At 36.4% G+C, this 26,908-nt stretch overlaps 1 protein-coding gene across 1 annotated transcript in view; it reads right to left on the bottom strand.

The window, feature by feature from the left end:
- SGCZ (sarcoglycan zeta) overlaps positions 1–26,908 on the bottom strand; it is a 3,417,736-nt gene that overhangs the window by 1,547,305 nt on the left and 1,843,523 nt on the right. The window contains exon 4 of the mRNA XM_044062501.1: positions 18,664–18,858. Within this exon, the coding sequence (XP_043918436.1) occupies positions 18,664–18,858 (195 nt within the window). The remainder of the gene's footprint in view (positions 1–18,663; positions 18,859–26,908) is intronic.

Raw genomic sequence — 26,908 nt, 5'->3', positions numbered from 1 at the left:
ATATAAGTTCAAAGTGTGTAAGAGTGGCTTGCTGCCTAGATGAGGTGGTGCATGGGAGTTTACCCCCCCACTGCAAGAATTTGTAAGGAAAAGTGATTCTTGAGATTCGGTCTTCTTTGGGATTTTGGTCTTTTTTCGGGGGGGGCGGGGTATCAGTATTCAACAATGCACGTGCTGACTTTTTAAAAGAGAAACATCTGCGTACCCCCACACCTAAATGAATTTATGACTTTGAAACAAGAATTTAAAAAAATCATACATTAAGCAACTTTTGTATGGGAGGCTGTCACCTGCATCAGCACAGGCCTTTAGATTAAAAGTGTTTCATATGTGATGTTTTTGTGTGTGTTTACTTTTTTTAAGTACTTTTGTAAGATATGTGAAGACTGGATACTGTAAGTCATGTGGTGGCACTTCACAATGCTGTTGGTAATGTTGCAGTCTCTGAATCAGTGTTCTCAGAAGGTGTGATTGGTTTAGTTACAATGGGAAACATAATGTTTTACATCCTAAAGCAAACAAGATAAGCAACAAAATGCCTGCTTTTTATAACAGCTTTAGCAAGTACAGTTTATCCTTGTAACATTTCTTCATTAAGAATTTTTAGAACAAAAGATTACTTTAATAGGCTTTAATGCACACAGAAATGGTTAAGTCCCATTCAACACTTCCTTTCCCTGTTGATGTTTTGAATAAACCTTCTAAACATCATATTGTAGAGACAGTTTGAATCCCACTTCTTTCTTCATACGTAGCTTCCCTTTATACTCTCACACACAATCATTTCTTAAGCCAAGATTCAGGAAAGGAGAATCACTGCCATATTGCTGAACAAACAACAGCAACATTTAGCCAGAAACAACTAGTTTTTATTTGCTACACCCTCACAAAACAGTCTTTGTGTCACATGACATGCCACATCAGTGTTTTCATATGATCCGCAAGTCTTTATGCCACTGGAAATGTATATATATATATATATATATATATATATATATATATATATATATATATACATACATATAGAGAGAAAGAGATATTTATTTATGAAATGTACTGTATGTGGGGGTAGTCGAGTGTCATTTCATTGACCTGTAAATGGTTGAGCTAATTATTTCAAGTTTGAAGATAATGCATATTGTAGTATTTTATAAATTGGTTCTACACCAAAGACGGCTCTTTCTTCTTGCAGGACAACTGCCAATGGAATGGAGATTGTGATTTTAGTAGTGTTTATATATATATACATATATATATATATATATATATATATATATATATATATATATATACATATGTGTGCATATTTTATACACACTCATATAAGTATTTTTATATATATATATATATATATATATATATATATATATATATATATATATATATATATAAATCCAAATGAACAAATAGGTGCACGGAACCAAGATGAGGTGCCCGGACTGAATAATATAATCCACAATCGTTCCAGCACTCGAAAAATGAAGAGAAATATAACAGCAGGAAAGTTCAACTATTTTATTGGCAAATCTGCCCACAGATACACAGACCGGTGGCCGGTTTCGCTCTCAGCGTCTTCAGTGTGCGAAGTATCCCTGCAAAGGCCCGGATTATATCCAATAGTTACTGCTTATATTTAAAGGAGCAGCTACTATTTTTAAAACACGTTTATGTGTCTGGCAGAATACCAAGTGCTGTGTCCAAAAACCCAACATAGAAAACCTCCAAATTGTAATCTTACCCAAATATACCACTAAGTGTAAATATATATCAAGCAATACTAATGCTTCTATATTGTGAATACCTACTTATAAGTAAATTTATTATTAATATATAGCCCCTAGTTTTACCAATAACTAAACTATGGAACTGAACTATTAGATTAATGAAAATCCAAATGTATATGTAACCATGAAGACTTAATTCCAATATGCTCACTAAATTAATCACCAATGGTCATTTAATCCTGGCTTAAACAAAGCACCTAAATTTACTATCCACCTTCTCTCTTTTTGTGTCAAAATAACATGTCTCCTATAATCACTTGTATTTGGTATATCCACCATATCCAATCCTATAAAAATAAAGTGTGCTGTTACATGTGTTAATTTATGTTTGTATAAAGCACTCCTGGTGCGTTCACATTTTATATCACTAATATGTAGGGCAATTCTTTGTTTAAATGAACAAGAAGTTTGCCCCACATAAAAAGCACCACATTTGCACACTGCCATATATATTAGCCAGGTGCTATTACAAGTGATAAAGTGACGTATGTCAAAAACTCGTTTTGTATTAACTGAAGTGAAAGACTTTGTTTTTGCCATAACTTTACAATATTTGCACTTACCACAAAAAGTGCTCCCCACAGTGACTGTATTTTTAACTGTATTTAATTCACCTTTCTTAAATGTGGAAAAATACTGCCCCAAATTTTTACCTCTTCTGTATGCATAATGGCATTCCTTATCCACAAATCTACTAAAAAACCCATCAGATTTCAAAATATGCCAATGTTGAGCCAATATATTTCTAATATGGAATGTGTTACTACCATATGTTGTTATAAACCTTACATATTGACTGTTATCCCTTGGTTCTCTATCTATCAATAACTTGGTCCTATCCATAGATCCATAGATGTTGCTTCACTATAAGCCTGATGGATTTGTCTGTTGCCATATCCCCTCCTTTGAAATCTATTCTTAAGATCCTCTGCTTGTCTATGGTACTGGCTGTCAGAAGAACAGATTTTAATACAGTCACTGTGGGGAGCACTTTTTGTGGTAAGTGCAAATATTGTAAAGTTATGGCAAAAACAAAGTCTTTCACTTCAGTTAATACAAAACGAGTTTTTGACATACGTCACTTTATCACTTGTAATAGCACCTGGCTAATATATATGGCAGTGTGCAAATGTGGTGCTTTTTATGTGGGGCAAACTTCTTGTTCATTTAAACAAAGAATTGCCCTACATATTAGTGATATAAAATGTGAACACACCAGTAGTGCTTTATACAAACATAAATTAACACATGTAACAGCACACTTTATTTTTATAGGATTGGATATGGTGGATATACCAAATACAAGTGATTATAGGAGACATGTTATTTTGACACAAAAAGAGAGAAGGTGGATAGTAAATTTAGGTGCTTTGTTTAAGCCAGGATTAAATGACCATTGGTGATTAATTTAGTGAGCATATTGGAATTAAGTCTTCATGGTTACATATACATTTGGATTTTCATTAATCTAATAGTTCAGTTCCATAGTTTAGTTATTGGTAAAACTAGGTGCTATATATTAATAATAAATTTAATTATAAGTAGGTATTCACAATATAGAAGCATTAGTATTGCTTGATATATATTTACACTTAGTGGTATATTTGGGTAAGATTACAATTTGGAGGTTTTCTATGTTGGGTTTTTGGACACAGCACTTGGTATTCTGCCAGACACATAAACGTGTTTTAAAAATAGTAGCTGCTCCTTTAAATATAAGCAGTAACTATTGGATATAATCCGGGCCTTTGCAGGGATACTCCGCACACTGAAGACGCTGAGAGCGAAACCGGCCACCGGTCTGTGTATCTGTGGGCAGATTTGCCAATAAAATAGTTGAACTTTCCTGCTGTTATATTTTTCTTCATTTTTCGAGTGCTGGAACGATTGTGGATTATATTATTCAGTCCGGGCACCTCATTTTGGTTCCGTGCACCTATATGTTCATTTGGGACTGTGTGTTAGGGTGCTGGTACCTTTTCCCGAGGATTCTCACAATAGCGAGGGCCTGGGGACCGTTTGTATAACATTGAGGATTGGGTTAAAAGGATTATAAACTGGTTGCTAAACAAGATTGATATAACAGTCGCAACGACAATAGTGAAAACTAACTGTTTTTGGGACTGTAATGCACGTACGACGGAACTTTTTTCTGAAGATTCCTTACAACAGTGAGTGCCAGGGAACTGTTGGTGTAACATTGAGTATTGTGTGAGTAGGATCAACACATAATAAAGGAAACGACGATATTGGTAATTAATGGTTTCTCTGGGACTATAACGCACGTGTGTTGAAACTGTTTCCTGAGGATACTTACAACAGTGAGGGCCAGGAGATTGTTTGTTATATATTGAACATTGGGTCAAAAGGATTATTTTCTTGTTTGCAACGCAGGATTTAAATAACAGAGGAAACGACGACAGTGGCAATTATTTTTTAACATCAGCCCTGATATGGCACAAGGTACGGACTTTTTCAATTATATCAAAAGCTTAACAGCTGACAAGGATGATAGTGCGTGTTTCATAGGAGCTAAAAATACTAATACAGCTCCTCATGTTTCTGTTAATAAACCGGCAGAAGCAGTAGATAGCTTTATGACTTTAACAGAAGCCTCTAAACGAGTACGCTCATGTGTATGGCATTGTAAATTGTTGAAAGCCTACTTATCTGCTAAAATAATACCAAGGGGCTTACGTGTTTATGTAGAACCAGGTTTGGGAAATCAAGATGTTGGTTTTATGAAAAAATGGAGGACAATACAAGCAACAGCTTCAACAATGTTTATACAGTTATTAGTTGAGTATTATGAAAACCAACTGCCTGAATTACTGGTTAAACTTGAGCAATGTTTTGATAACACCCAGAAATTTGTCAACACTTCAGAATACAACAATCTACATGCCAAATATCTAGCCGATATTGAGAAATATGATCAAGAGCTAGCAAAAAGGAAGATGCAAAAATACCAGAGGGATGTAATAGATTTTCAACAAGCAAAAATGTATACTTGGAAAAAACAGAAGAAAGGAGTGAGATTTACCGAAGACAAACAGGTCCCTAGGCCCAAAAGAAAAAGGGTTAAATCTATATTAAGGAGGAGAGAGGTGACAACAAGTGGCTCAGAATATTCATCTAGCATGTCCAATACAGACACAGAACCAGAGATGGTTGAATTACCTGAAGCATCATCACCAGTCAATAAGAGATATAAAACCCCTTTAGAAGGGCAGGGAGAAAACACCGCAGACGTGGACGAAGTGGTGCAACAGAAATTTCAAGCCAACATGTTGCTGTTATAGACTCAGATGGATATAGTAGACAAGATTTTTTGCATGATGTCAACAATTTGGTCATTAATCTTACCAAATATGAGTTCTCCTCCAGTGAATTCAGTGTGTTAAATAAAGGCCTTGGATACATACCTTCTTTTTTTGTCTCACATTATGATATAGTCAATGATGTGAAAAGCTTCTGCAGACAGTTGAATCTAAAATATTTGTATGCACATAAAGATTCTTCTTATGTTATGGGAGAATCAACTGGCTTTAAATTTAAGAAATCCCAATTTATGCCCCCCTACCACAGTACTATCAAAACATTTGAACAGGTGATTCTCAAAGATTTACATCTCAAGCAATCAGATATTTTTACTGCAGGTTTTCAAAATTTGAATGCAGAGGAGAGACAGGCTTTAACATCCTTGAAGAATAATCCTGATATAGTGATAGTAGGGGCAGACAAAGGAGGTGCAGTGGTGATTTGGGAACGTGAGCATTATTTAAAAGAGGCTAACAGGCAGTTGTCCAATGAGGAATTCTATGAGAGTTTAACAACAGACCCGACCAAGGAACATAAACAACTGATAGATGCATTTTTAGCGGAAGCTTGTCAATCACACATCATTGACCAGTCAACATTGAGGCAGTTAACAGTGGAACACCCCACAACACAATACTTCTATATGGTCCCCAAAGTACATAAAAATATCATAAATCCACCGGGACGTCCAATAGTGGCAGGTAGGGGATCTTTGACCGAACCCCTTTCAGAGTATCTAGAATACAAGTTAAAAAAGCTGTTGCCATATGTAACAGCACGAATACGTGATACACAACAGTTTTTGGCATTGATGGATGATATAGTAGTAACACAAGAACAATATTTGGGTACTCTGGATGTACAGTCGTTGTATACATCTATACCACATGAGGGTGGTATTGAGGCAGTATATTACTGGATGTCACAGTCAGGTTTGTTTTCAGTACAAGAACAGGAATTTTTGATCAAAACATTACAGATAGTCCTGGAACACAATACCTTTACATTTAATAATGATTGGTATATACAGATAAAGGGTACAGCTATGGGGGCAACATTTGCCCCCACATATGCTGACCTCTTTATGGGGTATCTGGAAGTGCAATATATATATACTATTCCTGATTGTTTTAAGGATAAATTGATAATGTGGCGGAGATATTTGGACGACTGTTGGGTAGTGTGGGGAGGGGTTGAACAACATTGGCAGTTATTTGTGGAATATTTAAATTCCAATAGATATGATATTAAGTTTACAGGTGGTATACACATCAATGAGGTTCAATTTTTGGATGTCACAGTTAGAAAAACTGATGATGGAACCATGTATACTGATTTATATAGAAAACCATTTTCAAAGAATGGATTTCTTTATGCAAGTAGCTGTCACCCACCCCACACTATCCAAAACATACCAAAGTCCCAATTTCAAAGGGTAAGAAAAATTTGTTCTTCTGACAGCCAATACCATAGACAAGCAGAGGATCTTAAGAATAGATTTCAAAGGAGGGGATATGGCAACAGACAAATCCATCAGGCTTATAGTGAAGCAACATCTATGGATCTATGGATAGGACCAAGTTATTGATGGATAGAGAACCAAGGGATAACAGTCAATATGTAAGGTTTATAACAACATATGGTAGTAACACATTCCATATTAGAAATATATTGGCTCAACATTGGCATATTTTGAAATCTGATGGGTTTTTTAGTAGATTCGTGGATAAGGAATGCCATTATGCATACAGAAGAGGTAAAAATTTGGGGCAGTATTTTTCCACATTTAAGAAAGGTGAATTAAATACAGTTAAAAATACAGTCACTGTGGGGAGCACTTTTTGTGGTAAGTGCAAATATTGTAAAGTTATGGCAAAAACAAAGTCTTTCACTTCAGTTAATACAAAACGAGTTTTTGACATACGTCACTTTATCACTTGTAATAGCACCTGGCTAATATATATGGCAGTGTGCAAATGTGGTGCTTTTTATGTGGGGCAAACTTCTTGTTCATTTAAACAAAGAATTGCCCTACATATTAGTGATATAAAATGTGAACGCACCAGGAGTGCTTTATACAAACATAAATTAACACATGTAACAGCACACTTTATTTTTATAGGATTGGATATGGTGGATATACCAAATACAAGTGATTATAGGAGACATGTTATTTTGACACAAAAAGAGAGAAGGTGGATAGCAAATTTAGGTGCTTTGTTTAAGCCAGGATTAAATGACCATTGGTGATTAATTTAGTGAGCATATTGGAATTAAGTCTTCATGGTTACATATACATTTGGATTTTCATTAATCTAATAGTTCAGTTCCATAGTTTAGTTATTGGTAAAACTAGGGGCTATATATTAATAATAAATTTACTTATAAGTAGGTATTCACAATATAGAAGCATTAGTATTGCTTGATATATATTTACACTTAGTGGTATATTTGGGTAAGATTACAATTTGGAGGTTATCTATGTTGGGTTTTTGGACACAGCACTTGGTATTCTGCCAGACACATAAACGTGTTTTAAAAATAGTAGCTGCTCCTTTAAATATAAGCAGTAACTATTGGATATAATCCGGGCCTTTGCAGGGATACTTCGCACACTGAAGACGCTGAGAGCGAAACCGGCCACCGGTCTGTGTATCTGTGGGCAGATTTGCCAATAAAATAGTTGAACTTTCCTGCTGTTATATTTCTCTTCATTTTTCGAGTGCTGGAACGATTGTGGATTATATATATATATATATATATATATATATATATATATATATATATATATACACACACACACACACACACACACACACACACACACACACACACACACACACACATTTATTTATCACACAATCACACACACATATTTATTTATCTTTATTTCTCTTTCTAGCCATATGTATGTATGTATATATATATATATATATATATATATATATATATATATATATATATATATATATATACTTGGCTTCCAGGCATTCTGTCAAATGCGCAGCTTGTTGACATCTAACACTGCTGTTGCCAGTTATTGACTTCACTGTTTGTCAAGCAAAGTAGTTAGTGAACTGGGAAACAAAGACTGTGCATTGTATAAGGGTGTTTCAGTTGAAGACAGTTTTGTGCAGCTGTGGAGTTAGTAAATATGAGTGAGAGGGTGAGTAGGTAAAAATTCCATATTGAGGGGTATGTGGGGAGAAGCCCATGAATAAAATGTGTGTTTTTGTGAATTTTTCTTCTTTTGTGTTTAACTATCTGCAAAAAAATGCTATGTTTCCTTTTGTAATTGGTTTAGTTGTATTACCTGTTATTTTTTAATATTCTTAACAATTTTTCCAATCAACATTCCATCATCAATAAAACTGCTATTGATGTAACCAAACAGGACTGGCCTTTGATCAACTGGTGCCCTAGGCAAAAGGTCTCCACAGTGCCCCCCCAACACCACCCTGTGCCCCCATCTCAGTCTACCTATGCAATCCAGATTACTGGAAAAACGCCCCTGCTAGATTGCCACCCTAGGCAGCTATCTAGTTGGCCTATGCCTAAGGCCAGCTATGTAAGTAAACATTAACTACTGATTACATACTTATATATGTATGTATGTATGTATGTATCCACATGTGCACACACACTTTGTATTCATTATGGCATTATTACATTTTCTTCTTCCTTTCATGCACTGAGATATCTTTGAGATGCTCCAAAATTTCACTCTGAAATATTTTCATTTATACTGGAAAGATTATCTGTTTGATCTTATTTCTTGAGCAGCTTCCTGTTGTTGTTCTGAGAAGTAAAATATAGAAGTAGCTATGTAGAGTGGAATTTTGAAATGCTCTATATTTTTTCTGGACAGTTATTGAGTTAGAATAATACTATTTCATCCAGCACAAACACAGACACACACACACACACACACACACACACACACACACACACACACACACACACACACACACACACACACACACACACACACACACACGCACATACACACATGCACACACATGCACACGTACGACATGCACATTCTCCAAGAAATTCACATATAACCTACTCTCTTAACTTATTTACTTTATTTTTGCTCATCAGCTTTTAATATTTCCTTATAAGAAATAATTTTATTTATTCTAAGGTGAAGAAGTGTCTATTATCTGAAGGGCAATCACAAAAGGTTATTCAATATGCACCATTAAATAAAAAGTTTGTTGGCATCAATCATGTCATATCTTTTCTGTACACATGCTTTAAGTAAATCTACAAGACAGCTGCACTGTGCTGTGGTTTATTATAAGATGAAGACATCTGTGCATGCTGGCATGCCAGCCTTAGGAATATGCCAATGAATGATGTAATGCAGTTTTCTTCTGTCAGAAAGACCAACAAATATAGATAAACTTCAGATGGCAATTAAGACTGTCACACGAAATGATCAGATTTGCACCAGCATGTGTATTAAACCTAACATGCAGTTCTTCAGAACTGTTAACTCTAACAGTAATATATTAAACTAGAAAGACAAGGAAGCTGTTGTGTGGTTTAATCTGCAGACTTTATTATTTATTATCATTATTATTATTATTATTATTGTGTATTACGTATTATTATAATTATTTTAGCACTGTGTACATTTTCATTTTCCTTGCATGCAAAACCATAGCTCCTATTCTCTAGTGTGACACTATCTTCAAAACAGTTAAGCATCAAATGATTATAATGTGACCACTTGTTATTTGACAATTAAGCATCAAATGTTGATTATAATTTGACCACTCGCTATTTGAAATTTAAAGTCAGCCGCTAAGTTAAACTGCACATGTGACTATACAAGTTAAGCAAAGAGCTGAACAAGGTTACACTTTAATTGAGCTTCTCAGAGAAACAGTGCTATAAGATACTTTAATACTGAAGATTTGTTGTTCTGAAAACATGTATATCACTGTGATGCTGTTTCTGTGCACCACTATCTCCTGCTATCAGTGTGTGTGTGTGTGTGTGTGTGTGTGTGTGTGTGTGTGTGTGTGTGTGTGTGTGTGTGTGTGTGTGTGTGTGCGGATTTATCTATATTTGCACTATACATCATGATTTCAAAGTAATGATGTAGTATTAATTTCACACAATATATCAGTCTTCTCAGAACTTAGTTGCCATCACAGCGTATTCTTCTCACGTCACACTAAGCCTGTATGCATTAAGGGTTCTCTGCTGTCTTAAACTACAACCACAGTTACAATATACATTTATTTGCTCATTAGAAAGCTGTATGTAAAACTACTATTGTCATTCCTTCCCTTTCCACTTTGAAAACTTAGATTCATCCTTACAAAATAGAACTGTGTTCATATCTCTTCATCCAAAAAAATTGCTCTTGCAAAATTAGCCCCTGCAGCAAGGAATTCATTTCCATCTTGTATCAGTGATATTCTCCTCACTTATTTAATTAAATCTCAATTATCTGTCTATCTAATCCCCCCTTGGACTGCTTCACACCATCTATAATTAACATTAACTATCTGAAATGTTTCTATTATGGAACCATGTATCTTTCCATTTTATTTCTATATAAGCAATTCATACAACAAGTCTTATCTGGTTCGGCTGTTAATTCTTGTTTAACAATGGCTGTATGTAACAACATGACATTGTTTCCTTGCTATAACTCCATTTCCTTGTCCGTTGCTATGTTTCAGTCTTTCACTATATTCTGCAGTAATGTTTTGTCACTACCTTGGATCATTCCTGAAAAGGTTTGTCAGGCCATTGGACCTAACAAGTTAAGACATTAATAAACAAAATTAGTACAAAGGTTGAGCTAATGAGTATCTTGTTATCTGAGATACTGGATTTCCATTTATTATTCTATCTGTATCTGTCTATCTATCTCTCTATCTTCCTATCTATGCCGCTGCATCCATGATTTATGCCAACAGAGTAAACAGTCCATTTTCGACTAGCGTAGGAGTCTGCATTCTATTTTTCTTAAGCAGATCTATATTTAGTGCAAGTTGTCTAGAGGTTGACATTCCCTTTCACTTATGATGGCAGTAGGGGCTTCATTCATTCCTTTTGGAAATTGTTAAGTTCTGTGAGTGCTCAACATTAAATGGGTAATATAGAATAACTATGAACTGTATTCAACCCCTTTACTTTTACATTGTTATGCCATACCATGAGTATCGGTATGACTTAATCTCAATAAGGTGAACAGCCAGCTTATGCAGTCATGAGAAGATGGCGTACCTTTCTTCATTCACAAGTGAAGCATATGCACGTAAGGTGTGTTAAAGGACTGTGGGTGCATTTTAACAAGGTAGTAGATTCATGTCTTTGAGGACCTTAAATAGGGTTATTATGGAAGGAATCCATAGAGGTCTGGCCTGTAGAAAATGTAATCAGTTTTCTTCCTGATTTATTGCAAAATAAAGCAGCATTCATTTTTCCCAGAAATATCTTCTATGGCAAAGGAAGTGTTTGTGGAGTCCCTACAGTTTTCCTGTACCTTACTAGTACCTCATTGTCTGGGCTGTGTCAAACTTACTCCAGTACGAAATGTTTTGCATTGCTCCAAATATCCAGGCAGGATTTACTTCAGATTTTCTATTTTGTGAGCAAAGGGTTCTAATGGCCCACTTTGATAACTGGTTAAATGCTATTTACTTCTTAACTCATCATTGCCAAAGTTAACAAATATTTATTTGTCTCTCGAGATGGTTGTGTTCTTACATGGAATATGTTTTTTGCCCACACCCAAAGCCAAGAAAATATCTCCTTTGGTGCAGCTCTTAAGACACAGATTTTTCTCGGCTAAGACATTTATAACTAACTAACTAGTTAAAGTATGCATTTCCTTTGTATGAAGATTAATTCCTATTAATCACTATAACCTTACTTCTTGCAGGCATTGTCAGCAAACAATTAAGGACACAGCTTTTTTGATAAAATATTCAACCAGTAATTGGGTTTTGTTCCCTAGCTATCAGCCTAGATGATGACAAACACATTAGTCTGGAGATAGTGTTTTGTCTCTGTAATTCTTTAAACAATACAGATTCTGTTACATTTAATTAAACATTTGGGGACTGTCTTTAAGTATAACTATGTCAGAGAGTTTAAGTAGTTTACTACTCAGAGCTAGGGTCATACCTGCCTGGGCTACAAGATCGGACAGCTCCTACATGTCTCTTCATGTAGTCCAGGGAGGTATGTCTCAGGTCATTCACACCAACATGGACAATGACAGAGTCATATTTATACTTGTTGTGGAGTGACCTGAGTGTGTGCATTATGTGGTGGATCCAGGCACCCAACAGGTAGCTAATACTAACTTTCTCCTTGTTTAGCCTGGTGAGTGGAACATCAGTGTGCCTGACTATAGAGGCACTTATGACTAGAGCGTTGGGTACGTTGTTATGCCTTATGGGCTGGGGTTGAGTTGCACACTGAGTTTGTGGGCTATGTGTCATTTGGGTTGTGTTGGGAGGGTGGAGGTTGCTTGCATTTCTGCTTTGGAGGTCCCTGTTGCTTGCTTAGATTTTTACTGAGAGCTTCTATGAATGCAGGTGTGTGTTTTGTGTTTCTGTGTGTGTGTTTTGGTGGTGTAGGTTTTGAGGGCCTATGTGATGAGTGTGATGTGGTGCAAGTGTTTACCTTCTCCTCTTGATTGTCTAGTCCAGTCCTGAGTGAAGACAGCTTTGCTTCCAGCTTGGCTATATAAGTGCATCTCTCACAGGTTGTAGTGTTGGGTGGTAGGAGGAGAGGGTTGTCTGTGTACATGAGGCAATTGCTGCATTGCCCCAAGATGCCCAGATTCATCAGGTAGACAGGTGAAAACACTGAGAGCTGACCCTTAGACATGCCTGAATAGGTGCATATTTATTAAGTACTAAAAACTGTTTTCCTCTAGACAAGTGAGGAAATTTGAGTGCTGTAATAATTTGTAGCTTATTTAGTGCTTACAATGAGTTCTGAACAAGTGCTGAGCTCAAAGAAACAGATTTGAGCACTGAAACTAAAAAACTGGCTAGTTCTAAGAAACAAAATTAAGCTAGAAGGCTTCCCCCTAACACAGAAAGGCTTGGGGACTCAGAAAGTTACAAACAGTCCTGGATACAGCAAATCTGTATCTGGACTAGACTACTTACAGGAAAGGCAGGAAACACGCTTAGAATTTGTTTTGTTTTTTTTTGTTTTTTTTGTAAAGTGGAAAGGGGAAAGAAAGAGCAGAAGGTAAGAGGGTTGGCCTTCTCAAATGTTCTCCCTGGATTAGATAGAATGAGGTAATGACACTTGACTGGGAGGAGTGTCCCAGATGAAATTTACAGTAGGGGCGGGCAACTGCAAAGCCACCAAGTATAAGAACACAATATCAAAAGGGAGGGAGAGTGGGAAACAATATGATACACTCCTTGGCAGGAAATCAGAACAAAAAACCCAAACAGATGCTTAATACATGTAGAAAATTTTCAGTTAATACCTCACAGACAGTGAAACTAGCTAGAAAATAACTTACAAAAATAAGCAAAAAACAAGATACTTAATGTTATATATGACAAATTTGAGTTTGTTCAGTGCCCTTCCTCTGATTAGCTCACTGTGAAATGGCAGAAACACTCACAAGTTAACTTCTTAGGTAACAGAAAGTTGAAATCTGAAACAACTTAAAGAAAAAGCTCGAAAGAACCAATGAGGTGCTTACTAGGTAGCCCCAATCAGCCAATGACCATAAACAATCCCCTCTCACTGAAATGCAGTATGGCTCTCGCTAAACTAAGATGGCCTTGAACATGTGCTCAGACTCACAGCCTCCACAAACAACTAAGCTCAAAACGCAAGCCTGAATATGGACAATGCTACAAATAAGCACAATAAGGTAGAAAAAAACTGCTGAAATGTTTATCAAAGCAGAAAAGCAGCAGTGAGCCTCTAAATTAAAATTTTGAACAGATAAAGGAGCAAGGAGAGTCTAGAGAAAGCTTTTAACTGCAAACAAGTTATACGATACACTCCTTGGCAGGAAATCAGATCAGAAAACCCAAACAGATGCTTAATAAATGTAGACAATTTCCAGTTAATACCTTACACACAGGGAAACTAGATAAAAAAGTATGCAGCAGACAATAAAAGTGCTATAAATAACTCATAAAGATAAGCAAAAAACAGGACGCTTAATGTTAAATATTACAGATCCGAGTTTGCTTAGTGCCCTTCCTCCGCTCAGTGTGAAATGGCAGAAACACTCACAAGTTAACTCCTTAGGTGACAGAAAGTTGAAACCTGAAACAACTTAAAAAAAAAGCTCAAAAGAACCAATGAGGTGCTTACTTCAAGCCGTAGTCCAGGTAACTCCAGTCATCTAATTGTCTGCTTGTATTTGCTGATGTATTAGTGCAACACACTTAATTCTATTCTTAACAGACAATAAGGTTTTATCTTTCCCTCTCTCTCAAGATTTCTTTCTCATATATATATATATATATATATATATATATATATAGAGAGAGAGAGAGAGAGAGATACCTAGAGGAAAAGAGAGAAAAACAAATTCTCCTCAAATTCTCTAAATATCAATCAACAAATGATCAAAAGCAAATAGTCAAAAAGCCATAGATAAACAAAGGATAGAAAACACAAGGGATAATTGGCTAGGCTTAAAATGGCTCACAAAGGCAGTTAGCTTAGTACTAATCTATGAACCTATGAACCTATGAACCTATGAAAGCAAAAATCAAAAAACAGATTTCTTTTGTAAGAAACATGCCTTCCTGCACTCCCATCCCCCTGCTAATTATGCATACTAATTCCGAGCTTGCACTACAGTGGGGAAAGGCCACACATCCCAATCCCAACTGTATTGTAATCCCATACTGAAAAAGCTGCCAGATTTTCAGAGAATGTCCAGATTTTTGCCTAAACGTTTTCATCCTTTTCTCATAAAATTGTAGTTTTCTAGAAAATTATTGAGGATTCAATTCAGAATATAATGACAGACATTTGAGTTTTCGGCTTCTTACCCTTCAGAAAAGTCATGCTAATTCAAAACTTGTTATTCTATCAACCTTCTAAGCTTGTAAGAGCAATATTTAAAAATTGTCCCGATTGCTGGTCCCTTGTTCCCTCATTACTTATGGCTTTGTCCAGATTTCTTGCTCTAACAAGTTGAGAGGTATGTGGTGCACCCATATAAAAATATATCTATGTGTGTCCGTGTGTATGTATATATATATATATATATATATATATATATATATATATATATATATATATACACACACACACACACACGCACACATATATCTTGTGAGTGTGTGTGTGTGTGTGTGTGTGTGTGTGTGTGTGTGTGTGTGCGCGTATATGCATGTGCAATTGTTTATATTTCTATTATTATCTGATTAATTGTGTGATATATGTTCTTCAACTACCTTATTTAATGAAAGTGTTGCTGGAAAGTTGAGATCTTACTTCTACCATCGAAATTATAACATACGCTAAGAAGATCAAATATCCTATACTGACTAACTAGCAGCAAAGCCAGTGTCTACCAAAGAAGCAAAATGCAAACCCCAGAAGCTAAATTCAATTCACGAGAGAGTCTGTCTCCTAAATATTGAATCAGTTGTAAGAATAACAGCATAAAACAAATATTTATTTATTTATTTATTTATTTGCATAATTATTGAATTCCTTTGTTAACCTGGATAAAATTCAACAATGTTCCATGAACCATATCTCCACAAATAGAGAGTATCACAATGAAATATAAAAAAAAAAAGATACTACAATGGAAATTAACATTTGGCAATAATTGTATGTCTGCACTTTAAGATACTAACATAAAAACAGTGATACAAAAGGCAGTCCAAGAAAATTAGAAAAGAATAAAAAAGGAAAGCTATACAGAGTGGCAGTTTGGTGTAATGGTTAAGGTGTTTACCTTACAGACACAAGATGCAGGGTTTGATTCTTACATATTGGGTAATTGGCTAGGCTTAAAATGGCCCAAAAAGGCAGTTAGCCTTGTACAAGTCTGTGAGCCTATGAACTTGTCCATTCATGAAAACCATATCAGAAGTAGAGTAAAACGTATGCCTGCCTGTTTTGTGAATTGTTAGTGGGCATAGGGGGCAGATTAGAAGAGATGACAATTCATCCCTTCAAACAATAACAATTTAAGCTACTGTGATTTTAATTGTGGTTGTGTTTGTTTGTAAGGGAATGTAGCAAGTACCTATCACAATGAGTACAGTATTTTAATATAGTTACCATAGGTTTTTGATATAGCTTAGAAAACAAAAACAATTATGTTGATTCCTTTTAGTATAGTTGTTTATTATAGTTAAGTAAATATGTTTGATACAGCATAGTGTTACATTATAAAAGATCTCTAATTAAGTCAAAGACCTGTTTTTCTTTTTAGTCTTCAACTCTGAGAAGATAGATGGCAACAAATAGTGCAAATGTATAGTCCAAACATGTCATTGCTACCACTCTGCATTCATTTTTCAAAAGCACATAATCAGAACAGGAAAGCAAAACCTATTAAATGCCAACCCTCCTTCTCTCTCTCTCTCTACACACATATATATATATATATATATATATATATATATATATATATATATATATATGTGTGTGTTTGTGTGTGTGTGTGTGTGTGTGTGTGTATATGTATATATACATACGCACACATATACACATATATGCGTATAAATGGTTAGGTTGAAAGTGTGTTTGGTCTACATCTGTTTAGTCAACTGTTTTTAGTCGACTTAACAGATGGTTGACAATGTTTCAGATCACACAATTCTTGGGGTTTGGGTATATACCCTTTTCCTAATTTTTGCACTCTTAGAGTTATTACATATAGTTAGCAGGTAGTGTATAGGAGCATGGCCTCCTACATGAGGGTGCAAGGGTGCTTTTCCCCTTGTAGAAAAAAATATTTTTTATGAGATTTTTGTTGTTGTGTTTTTTTTTTTTTAGTTTTTGCACACATTAAGAGTTTCTTGGTGCTTTCTTTGGTAAACCAAATGCAGTGACAATCTGCTTTAGATAGTTAACTGAATTGTCTGACACAGAATTAAAATAACATATGCTCTGTGGATGTTACACACTTTTGATGTTTCTGTTAATTTCTAGAAAGAGATTATCAGCGTGGAAGACAAATATAGAGAGAAATGAATTGTTGCAAGTTGTGCCTAACTGTGACCTAATCATTTAGTTTTTACCCCACCTTATCCCACCCCACTTACCCTTGTGTCCGTTCTCTCCTACACAAAGCACAAATGATGCAGGGGATTCTGCTAGGATCTATCCAACACGTGGTGAGCTCCCTTGACTTCACAGGGAGCTACAATTATAGTATACCTCTGTAATACCTGAGGAGAAAGAGATCCAATAACTAGATAGACGATAAAATTATAGTTTACCTCTGTAATACCTGCGGAGAAAGAGATCCAATAACTAGATAGACGATAAAATTATAGTATACCTCTGTAATACCTGCAGAGAAAGAGATCCAATAACTAGATAGACGATAAAATTATAGTATACCTCTGTAATACCTGAGGAGAAAGAGATCCAATAACTAGATAGACGATAAAATTATAGTATACCTCTGTAATACCTGAGGAGAAAGAGATCCAATAACTAGATAGACGATAAAATTATAGTATACCTCTGTAATACCTGCGGAGAAAGAGATCCAATAACTAGATAGACGATAAAATTATAGTATACCTCTGTAATACCTGAGGAGAGAGATCCAATAACCAGATAGACGGTGCATCATAGGGAGCCATCATGATTTGGCTTGCCAAGCAACAGTGTCTAGTCTTATCATCTCTCCCAGCTTGCTGACATCAGTTTCTCAGATAGGTGAGCAGTATAAAATCGCTTGCAGATGTGATCGCATCAGGAAAATAGAGTGGCTGACCTCATAGACTTCCTACATACCCAACAAGGGGCCATTTCTTTCCATGGGAATGGTATGCATACTATCCTTGCCTTCACTGTCACATATCCAACCTGTTAATTCAGTTCAGATAATTTGGGCTGTAGTCAGGACTTTATTCCTGTCAAGTATGCAAGAATGTTGAATACCACCTTACCAAAAAAGTTTATTCATGAAATACAGTCTGTGTGTGTGTGTGTGTGTATATGTGTGTGTGTGTGTGTGTGTGTGTGTGTGTGTGTGTGTGTGTGTGTGTGTGTGTGTGTGTGTGTGTGTGTGTGTGTATATATATATATATATATACCATTGATGGGCAGGCCTATATACATGCATGCATTCATACATACACACATACATACATACATACATGCATAAATAAATACTGCCAATTCTTAGCATTCAGATAAAAACTAAGTAAGCTGTACAATGATTGTTTTTTATTTGTATAATTATTAAAAGTCAGCCATGTACACCCAGAAGTAATAAATATAATCAGTTATATGCAAAATGAGTTATTTTAAAGTGTAAAACTATTGTCTGAGATATTTTATTTACTGCATAAATCTATGAAAAAATGCAACTAAACATTCCACTTACCACTGTGAAGTTCATGACCTTCAGAATCCATATTGTCAATGCTAAATTAACAATCATTATAACTAGCAGTAGAAGGACAAAGAAGTACAAACAACGCTTTCTCCATCCATAAATACCAACAGGATAGAATTGAGGAGTTTCCGCTCTTTGAAGATTGTTCTGCTGTGCTGCCAGTATGTATTGTTCCCGTGTCATCTACAGGAAAAAGGAAATATTCCCAGTTATTTAAATTCAGCTCTATAACAACTGGAGACTGGCCTGCTAAACAAAATGTTTTGTTAGCTATGCTGAATTTACAGTTTCAATATCAAGAAATTAGAGAGGATAAACCTCTTGAGAAGAACAAATTACACATTCATTTAAACAATCTGCAGCATTGCAGTGTATCACTTTTCCACAAAATAAATCAGAGATATCATCCTTTCTACTATCACATCTCTATCATCTTGTTCCTTATTAAATGTCGATTTTAGAATATTCATATTTTTGTAATTTGCTGTCTTCTTACAACAAAAATATCAAAAGTCTGGATTGAATGAGTACTATTAAAGGTTATCTTAAGGAATAAGAATATTGCATGTGGAACAAAGAGTCATTGGTGCACTTGTATGTAATAACACTAGTGAAAAACAATTGAGCATATATTTCAGGATATGTGCTATTCAGAGGAAGCTATAATGCACAGAGCATCATTTAATAAGTCATTACTTTTAATTACGATCTCTGCAGATTATTCTGGGATAAGTCATACATTTTCACACAGGTCTAAAGAAGTGTTGCCCTTTTAAACTGGAGTAAGTAAATGTTGATTCTTTGCTGTAACAGAGACAAAGACAGATAACAAAACAATAAATAAATAAAAATCTAAACAAAGTGAGACAATCAAATTATATCACATTAACCTGTCAATGCTGTTTGATTTTTATAATAAAATTCTACCAGATGTACTGTTTTCAGCAAGTTGATGTGTCATGGAAGTTGCTGTGTCATCTGTAAGCCCCGTTTCTCACTGTTCATTTTTTTCATTACATAAGGACTAGTGATACCTAGGCCAGGACAAAAGCATCCTCCTAACCTGCACTGACCCAATCTGAATGTTTAATACTAACTAATAATTATTTATACGGGTTTAGTTACAAACCATCATATTGTGTTTGCATTTATTATCCTGTGAAAACATTTTGCATTCATATTAAACTGTAAGTCAGCAATGCCTGATAAAGCCCTATTCTTTTCCTAGCTATCTACCCCGAAAATAGCTATCTGTCTATCTATCTATCTATCTATCTATCTATCTATCTATCTATCTATCAGTCTATCTACACACACACACACACACACACACACACACACACACACACACACACACACACACACACACACACACACACACACACACTATTCATTTTTCACTTTTGCAGTCATACTCACAGTTCTTATCTGCCATAAGGAGAAAGCTTATATTATACTATTTTAGGAATAGAGTTACACACACACACACACACACACACACACACACACACACACACACACACACACACACACACACAAACGTGTGTGTGTGTGTGTGTGTGTGTGTGTGTGTGTGTGTGTGTGTGTGTGTGTGTGTGTGTGTAGGTGCAGTTAAAAAGTATGAACTACAGTACCAGAATGCAGCCACTTCAAAATGTAGTTAGGTAAGAATGTAAGCAAAGTTAGTGATTTTTTTTTTTTTTTTTAAGTTTTGGTCTAGAGTAGTAGTTAGGTAAAGGAACAGGTTTAATTTTTGTGCCAGCATTTTTGTCAACTTTTCTGTGTCTGAGCTAGTCTTGTTTAGTGGTAGTGTTACAGAAAGGGTATTTCTAAATTAGGTTCATGGATGGGTTAGGGTTGAGGCAGGGGAGGGTGAGGGGTAGGTTAGTTTTGCTTATTTAATTATATTTTAAGCTGCCACTCTGATAGCATAGATTGATAAAGCCCTGACTATAGCCTATGTGACCTAGGTTTGCATAGCTGTTTGGGCAACTGACGGAGTACAGGGAGAGGACAGTCTGATAGTAGTGTCCTATGATTATCCCTGCTGGAGGATGAGGGTGTTATGCTTTGGAGGTATAGTCTAAAGGAAAGATAGGGTGGGGAAATGGCTGAACATCCATGGATACTGTCCAAAATTATATGTATGTCCCCACTGCATGCTTACCCCTGGGATATGCAACCTCGACCATGTGGCAGAAAGAGAAACAGGATAGGTCAAGAGGAATCCCCTCCCCAGCAGATGTAGTCAGCCAGACCTTCAGGACACCCTTATGTTCCATGTCGGTCCTAGCCTTATTGATGGAAGTCTTGGATTTAGTCAGTATGAGACAGAACCATCAAATGATATTGAGTACTGGGTGAAATGTCGAAAGACTGAAGTAGTGTTGACAAAATGTGGTAAAAAAAATCTATATATATTCAGTAAGCTTGGGAGTGTTTTTTTAAACATGTAGGCTGCATGCAGCACTAAACTGTAATTACATGTTTACTGTCAAAGTATCACTGTTATAACTTGTTGTGCATGCAGTATAACAGTCTGACAGTGGCAAGGTAAAAAAAAAGTAATCTGACTTTTATTTCCTACACTTGTATAATGATAAAACTTTGATGTGTTCAAAAACATGTAGCTACCACTGAATGTGTGGTGTGATGAGGTGAGCTGAGACAGAGTTTGAAAGAAAGGATAGTTACAGGATCACTGTTAAATGATCAATGATAAGTTTTTCAGTGCATGCGTCTGACACAAGGAAGTTGAAATACATTATTAGGATTATGTTTTTCATTTCCTTTATTATCAGGCATCAGAAGTGTACACACAAAGTGGTTATCTTTTTAGGGTGCAGGAATGTGTTAAAGCAAAATGGGAATTATATGTTTTAAAGCAATCATTCATGGCAAATTGGTGTGGCATTATATGTGCTTGACAGCAGAAAATTGTAGCAAATTTATTTGACTGTTATATTTATGTGGCTTCTTTTCAATAAATAGGGTTTTAAACTATTAGCAGAAGCATATTCCTCTTAGACAGTATTATATGAAAAAGGATCAGAAACGACTTTTGTAGTTTAGAAATAATAAATAAAGCAAACTCTGTGTTTTGGAGTTTAAGTAGTTAGTTTACTATTAAAGTTTAACAGCAGCTGTGATGCAATGGTGTTTGATTTCTATAGATCAGACTGTATGTGCTGTAACTTTAAGAAACATATCAAGAACTGAATGTGCACATATAAATACCGGGCAGGTGCTATTCCCATTGTCATTTTGAGAGTGCAGCCAGAGAGTGAGCATGTATGATTGCAGTAGTTAGTTTGTTTATAAGTTACTTAAGTTAAAGTCAGTAATGTGTTTGTATATAATAAAACTGTTTGAACAGAACCCATGAAGACTCTTCTATTGTGTCCAAAGTAGGAGAGCGAGAGCTTCAGTTCAAAATAGGTATGCATATGGTTACATTCTCTCTGTTTGAATGTCTCCAAATATTTTCAGTGTCAAATACCATTACAAGAGTGGGCCTATTCCAAAGTCATTGTATGATTAGAGTTCGTGAAATAAGTACTATTTTTGTCTTTGATGTTTGCCAATTATATATTTTTCAGCACCCCCACTGTGGCTAGAATTGCCTCCTTCTATAATTTATATGTGGTTACATGTATTGTTAGCATATCTAAGTGCAGCTGTAAATTCCTTTTATTAGACACTTTGATTCTACTGCTGTTGCAACTCTGTGGGTATCTTACATTGCTCTCATTTCTGCCTGCAAACCTTGATATTTTGTGACTTTTTTGCATCTCTGTGTTTAAGACACTGTAATCAGCATTTTCAACGATCAATGTTAATTTTTACTTTTTTCAGGGACGTGTGGTTTTCTTGATAGTTTTTTTTTAACTGTTGCTAATGGGTGACCTCATGTGATATAAACTTCATTTTCTATAATGCTTTGCAGTTCATGTTTCCAATGCTTCTAAGCTGTTTCTATATTCTAGTCCCTGCACAATCCCCAATGCAGCAGTGATACCACACTATTGTGTTTTTCAGTATATAGCCCCTCTGCCGTGAAATCCGACTTCAGACCAGTGACAGTGGAGTACCATAGGGTTCAGTCCTGGGTCCTCTCCTGTTTTGTATCTATTTCTCTGAAGTGCAGGCACAGAAGGTCTTTGGCTAAGAAAGTTTGCAGATGACTGCAAACTAGGAGCCATAATCGAAACTCCTAACGATGCGGACGAACTACAAAAGGGCCTCACTGAGACAGATACCTGGTGCCAAAGCCATGGCCTGAAGCTCAATGCCAAAAAGTGTATTGTCATCCCCTTTGGTAAAAACTCTGTACCCATGAACTACCACATAGCTGGTAGTCTACTTAATGCCGAAAATGTGATAAGAGACCTTGGGACACAGGTGGAGAGTAGTCTCTCCTTTGAAAATCACATTGCCACAGTGGTCAGGAAATCCTTCTACGTGGCTCATCTCATCACAAAAGAATTATCATCTAGAAAACAAGAGGTCATTGTTCCCCTCTACTCATCACTCATTAGACTCATTATAGAGTACAACACCCGTTTTGGTATGTACCTCACAAGACATCTACAACAACTGGAAAGACCACAGAAATACATCACAAAGAGGATTACTGGCCTCAAACAGCTGCCCTATGCAGACCTTCTCAAAAAACTACAGCTTTACTCCATCGCATATCGCCTAATCAGTGGCGATCTCTGCCTAACATATAAAGCTATGTCAAACCCAGAGCTGTTGGACATGCTCCACTTAAAGCAATCCCAATCCCTCCAAGCTACACGCTATAGGGACCTAAACCTTGTCACCACAATAAAGAGAACATGCGGGAGGGATAGATTCCTGTCCCAGAGACTTCCCATACTCTGGAACAGACTACCTATCTATGTCAAACAGAGCTCCTCATTAGCAATCTTCAAGAAAAATCTTGATGATTGGATGGGAAATGGGAAATTCACCCCAGGGATCACTTCTGTGACTCTGCTCGACAGGGGCACAGGAAAATAATTTTCTTTGGTGTCGAAAGCCATGGTACATTTTTTGGCAAAGGGTTATATAGGCCCTAGGGCCAATAGCCTAGTACCTACCTATGAACCTATGAGTGTATCATACCCTGTAGTAAGATGTGTGGCTGTTCCAGTTCTTGTTTATAGACCTTGCATTTTACTATTTCTCCCACATTTTCAATGGATTTTGTAAACCAACATATTTATAGTCCACTGTCTTGGGTTGCCATTATCCTGGTAAACAATACAAATAAAAAGAATAAATAAAATCATGGGCACTAGATACAGTTGTTCATAAGTCCAGACTGTCCCTGCCTGACATTATACATTATGCTCAGACTGAAGAACACAGTATGGGTACAAAATAGGTGATTTGTTTGTACTGCATTGTCATCATAGCAGAAGAACTAACTCTTTCTTTCCATTTTTTTATATAGAAACAAAAAATAGTGGCCCTTTGAGAACATGGCTGAGAAATATTTACAGAGCAAATGAATAAATCATACAAAAAAAAGTTTTGAAAACATTTCATCAGTGCATAAAAAGGTTTTACCACTCAAACTGCTTTAAATAGGTTCTGTCTTGTCACAATTACATCATCCTTTAGACAATGTGAGAACAGACAGTAAATAAATATTCTTTTCAAAAGCTCTTCATACTAAACAGTTGTAATACAAACATACATCATTGACATTACATATGTAAGTAATGCTGCTGGCAAATGGATGCAAATGGAAAACAGATCCACTCATAGTGCAAATGTAAAAACATAAACTGCAGCACCACAATAGTATTGATCTTGCTGTTTAAGTCTGGGACAGAATAATGTCTGCAACTACTACACCCAAACATTTCTTTATTATTCAGCATATCATGTAATTTGTTATGCCCAATATTGGATGGCAGTAACTTACTGAGCCCAAGAAATAAAAGAAAATTGAATGGGAATGTGTTTGAATTCATTTTTTCACTTATGAAAACTGATTATTTCATGGACCAGAGAGGTGCTATGCCAACTGAATGTAACCTCCCTGGCATCACAGATGCACAGGTGAAAGCTGCCCTCTCCAAAGCAAACAACACAGCATCTATGGGACCGGACGGTGTCCCAGGCTGTGTCTTACATGAGCTCCAAGAAGAACTGAACCCTCACATTAAGTCACTGTTCAAACTTAGCCTTACTACAGGATATGTACCCAAAGAATGGGTGCACAAAGGTGGTGCCACAATGGACCCCTGAAACTATCGCCCCATAAGCCTGACAGGTCTGGTCTGTAAAGCTATGGAGCGTATTATCATGGAACTCATAAACAAAGACATTGGGAGCCTCCAGACACTGGACCCTACCCAATTCGGCTTTGTTAAGGGCAGATCTTGCCTCTTAAACCTAGTTGATTTCTTTGAAACAGTTACCAAAGCCATAGATGAGGGCAAGGTAGTCCACACAGCCTACCTGGACCTTGCAAAAGCCTTCGACACAATACCCCACTCGGGCATCATAAATAAGCTTACCAGCTTAAATATCAACCCCTATATCACAAGATGGGTTGCAAACTGGCTCAGAGATAGAACCCACATGGTCAGAATCGCAGGTGCCATGTCCGAATCCAAACCAGTTACAAGTGGCATCCCACAGGGCTCAGTTCTGGGACCTCTCTTGTTCGGTATATACTTCTCTGAGGTTCAGGCTAACATGGGGGGATTATGGCTGACAAAGTTCACAGATGACTGAAAACTGGGGGCCATAATTGAATCTCCAGCTGACACAAGCATCCTCCAAAAGGGTCTCACAGAGATGGATGCTTGGTGCCAGAACCACGGCCTCAAGCTAAATGCTAAAAAGTGCATAGTCATCCCCTTTGGGAAAAACAAGGTGCCCACAAATTACCACATAGGTGGTAATCCATTAAGTATGGAAGAAGTAATTAGAGATTTGGGGACCAATGTAGATAGTAATCTCTCCTTTGATAATCACATTGCCAAAGTGGTTAGAAAGACCTTCTATATAGCCCACCTTATCATGAAAGAGTTCACATCTAGATCAAGAGAGGTCATTGTGCCCCTCTACTCATCACTCATCAGGCCCATAATTGAATACAATGCCCCTTTTGGGATGTACCTTACCCGACATCTGCAGCAACTGGAGAGACCCCAAAAGTACCTCACCAAGAGGATCATGGGCTACAAACAGATGTCCTATGCAGCTCGACTAAAGAAACTCCAGCTCTACTCAGTTGCTTACCGCCTACTCAGAGGCGATCTATGCCTGACGTACAAAGCCATGTCAAACCCAGAATTAATGGACATGCTTCACCTCAAAAAATCCAAGTCACTTAGAGCTACATGCTCCAGGGACCTAAACCTCAGCACAAAAATAAATAGGACATGCAGGAGGGACAGATTCATTTCCCAGAGGCTCCCCTCACTCTGGAATAGAATCCCAATTCATGTTAGACATAGCCCCTCGCTGACCCTCTTCAAGCGAAATTTGGATGCGTGGATGGGAAATCGCAAATTCACCCCTGGGATCTCTCCTGTGTCCCTGCTAGACAGAGGCACAGTAAACTAATCTTAAAAGGGTACCTTCTGTGACCTACTTTACAGAGGCACAGTAGGCTAATCTAATAGGGAGGTGGAAGCCAAATACACTCTGGCTAGGCTTATAAATGCCCTAGGGCAGATAGCCTAGTATCTACCTATGAACCTATGAACCTATGATATCACTGAGATGCAAACATATCCTTTTATCAAGCATATGTGATTTGTCTTCATCATAAAAAAACCTCTTGCATGTGCATAACCTGAATGAATTGTGTTGTACAAGTCATTAAATATCTAATCACAAAACTCCTATGTGTATTCCTCTGTGTTTTTTTTTTTTTTATTTATATGTGATGAGATTATTCGAAGACGCTTACACTTTTAATAAAGGAGATTCAACAAAGAAGATTTCAGCAGTGACCTGTACTTCATTTTTTCGTATTTATTCCTCAAAAGTACTAGACAAAACTTACTTAGTGTGCAACATGGTTTTGTTTAAATTCAGTTTAATTTGGTTTACTGCTGACCATTATGTTTGCATCTTTACTGAGTTAAATGCTTGTTATCAGGTAGAATGAAAGACATGAACTCAGTATGGAGTCAATCACTGAAATAAGATAATGCTCACTGATTATTTCATGGACCAGAGAGGTGCTACCACTGTATGT

The sequence above is a fragment of the Protopterus annectens genome, chromosome 2.part1 (assembly GCF_019279795.1).
Source record: "Protopterus annectens isolate FY-2018-M chromosome 2.part1, PAN1.0, whole genome shotgun sequence".
In the NCBI taxonomy this organism is placed as follows: domain Eukaryota; kingdom Metazoa; phylum Chordata; order Ceratodontiformes; family Protopteridae; genus Protopterus; species Protopterus annectens.
Note: the sequence above shows the minus strand (reverse complement) of the source record. Positions and strands in the feature narration are given on the sequence as shown.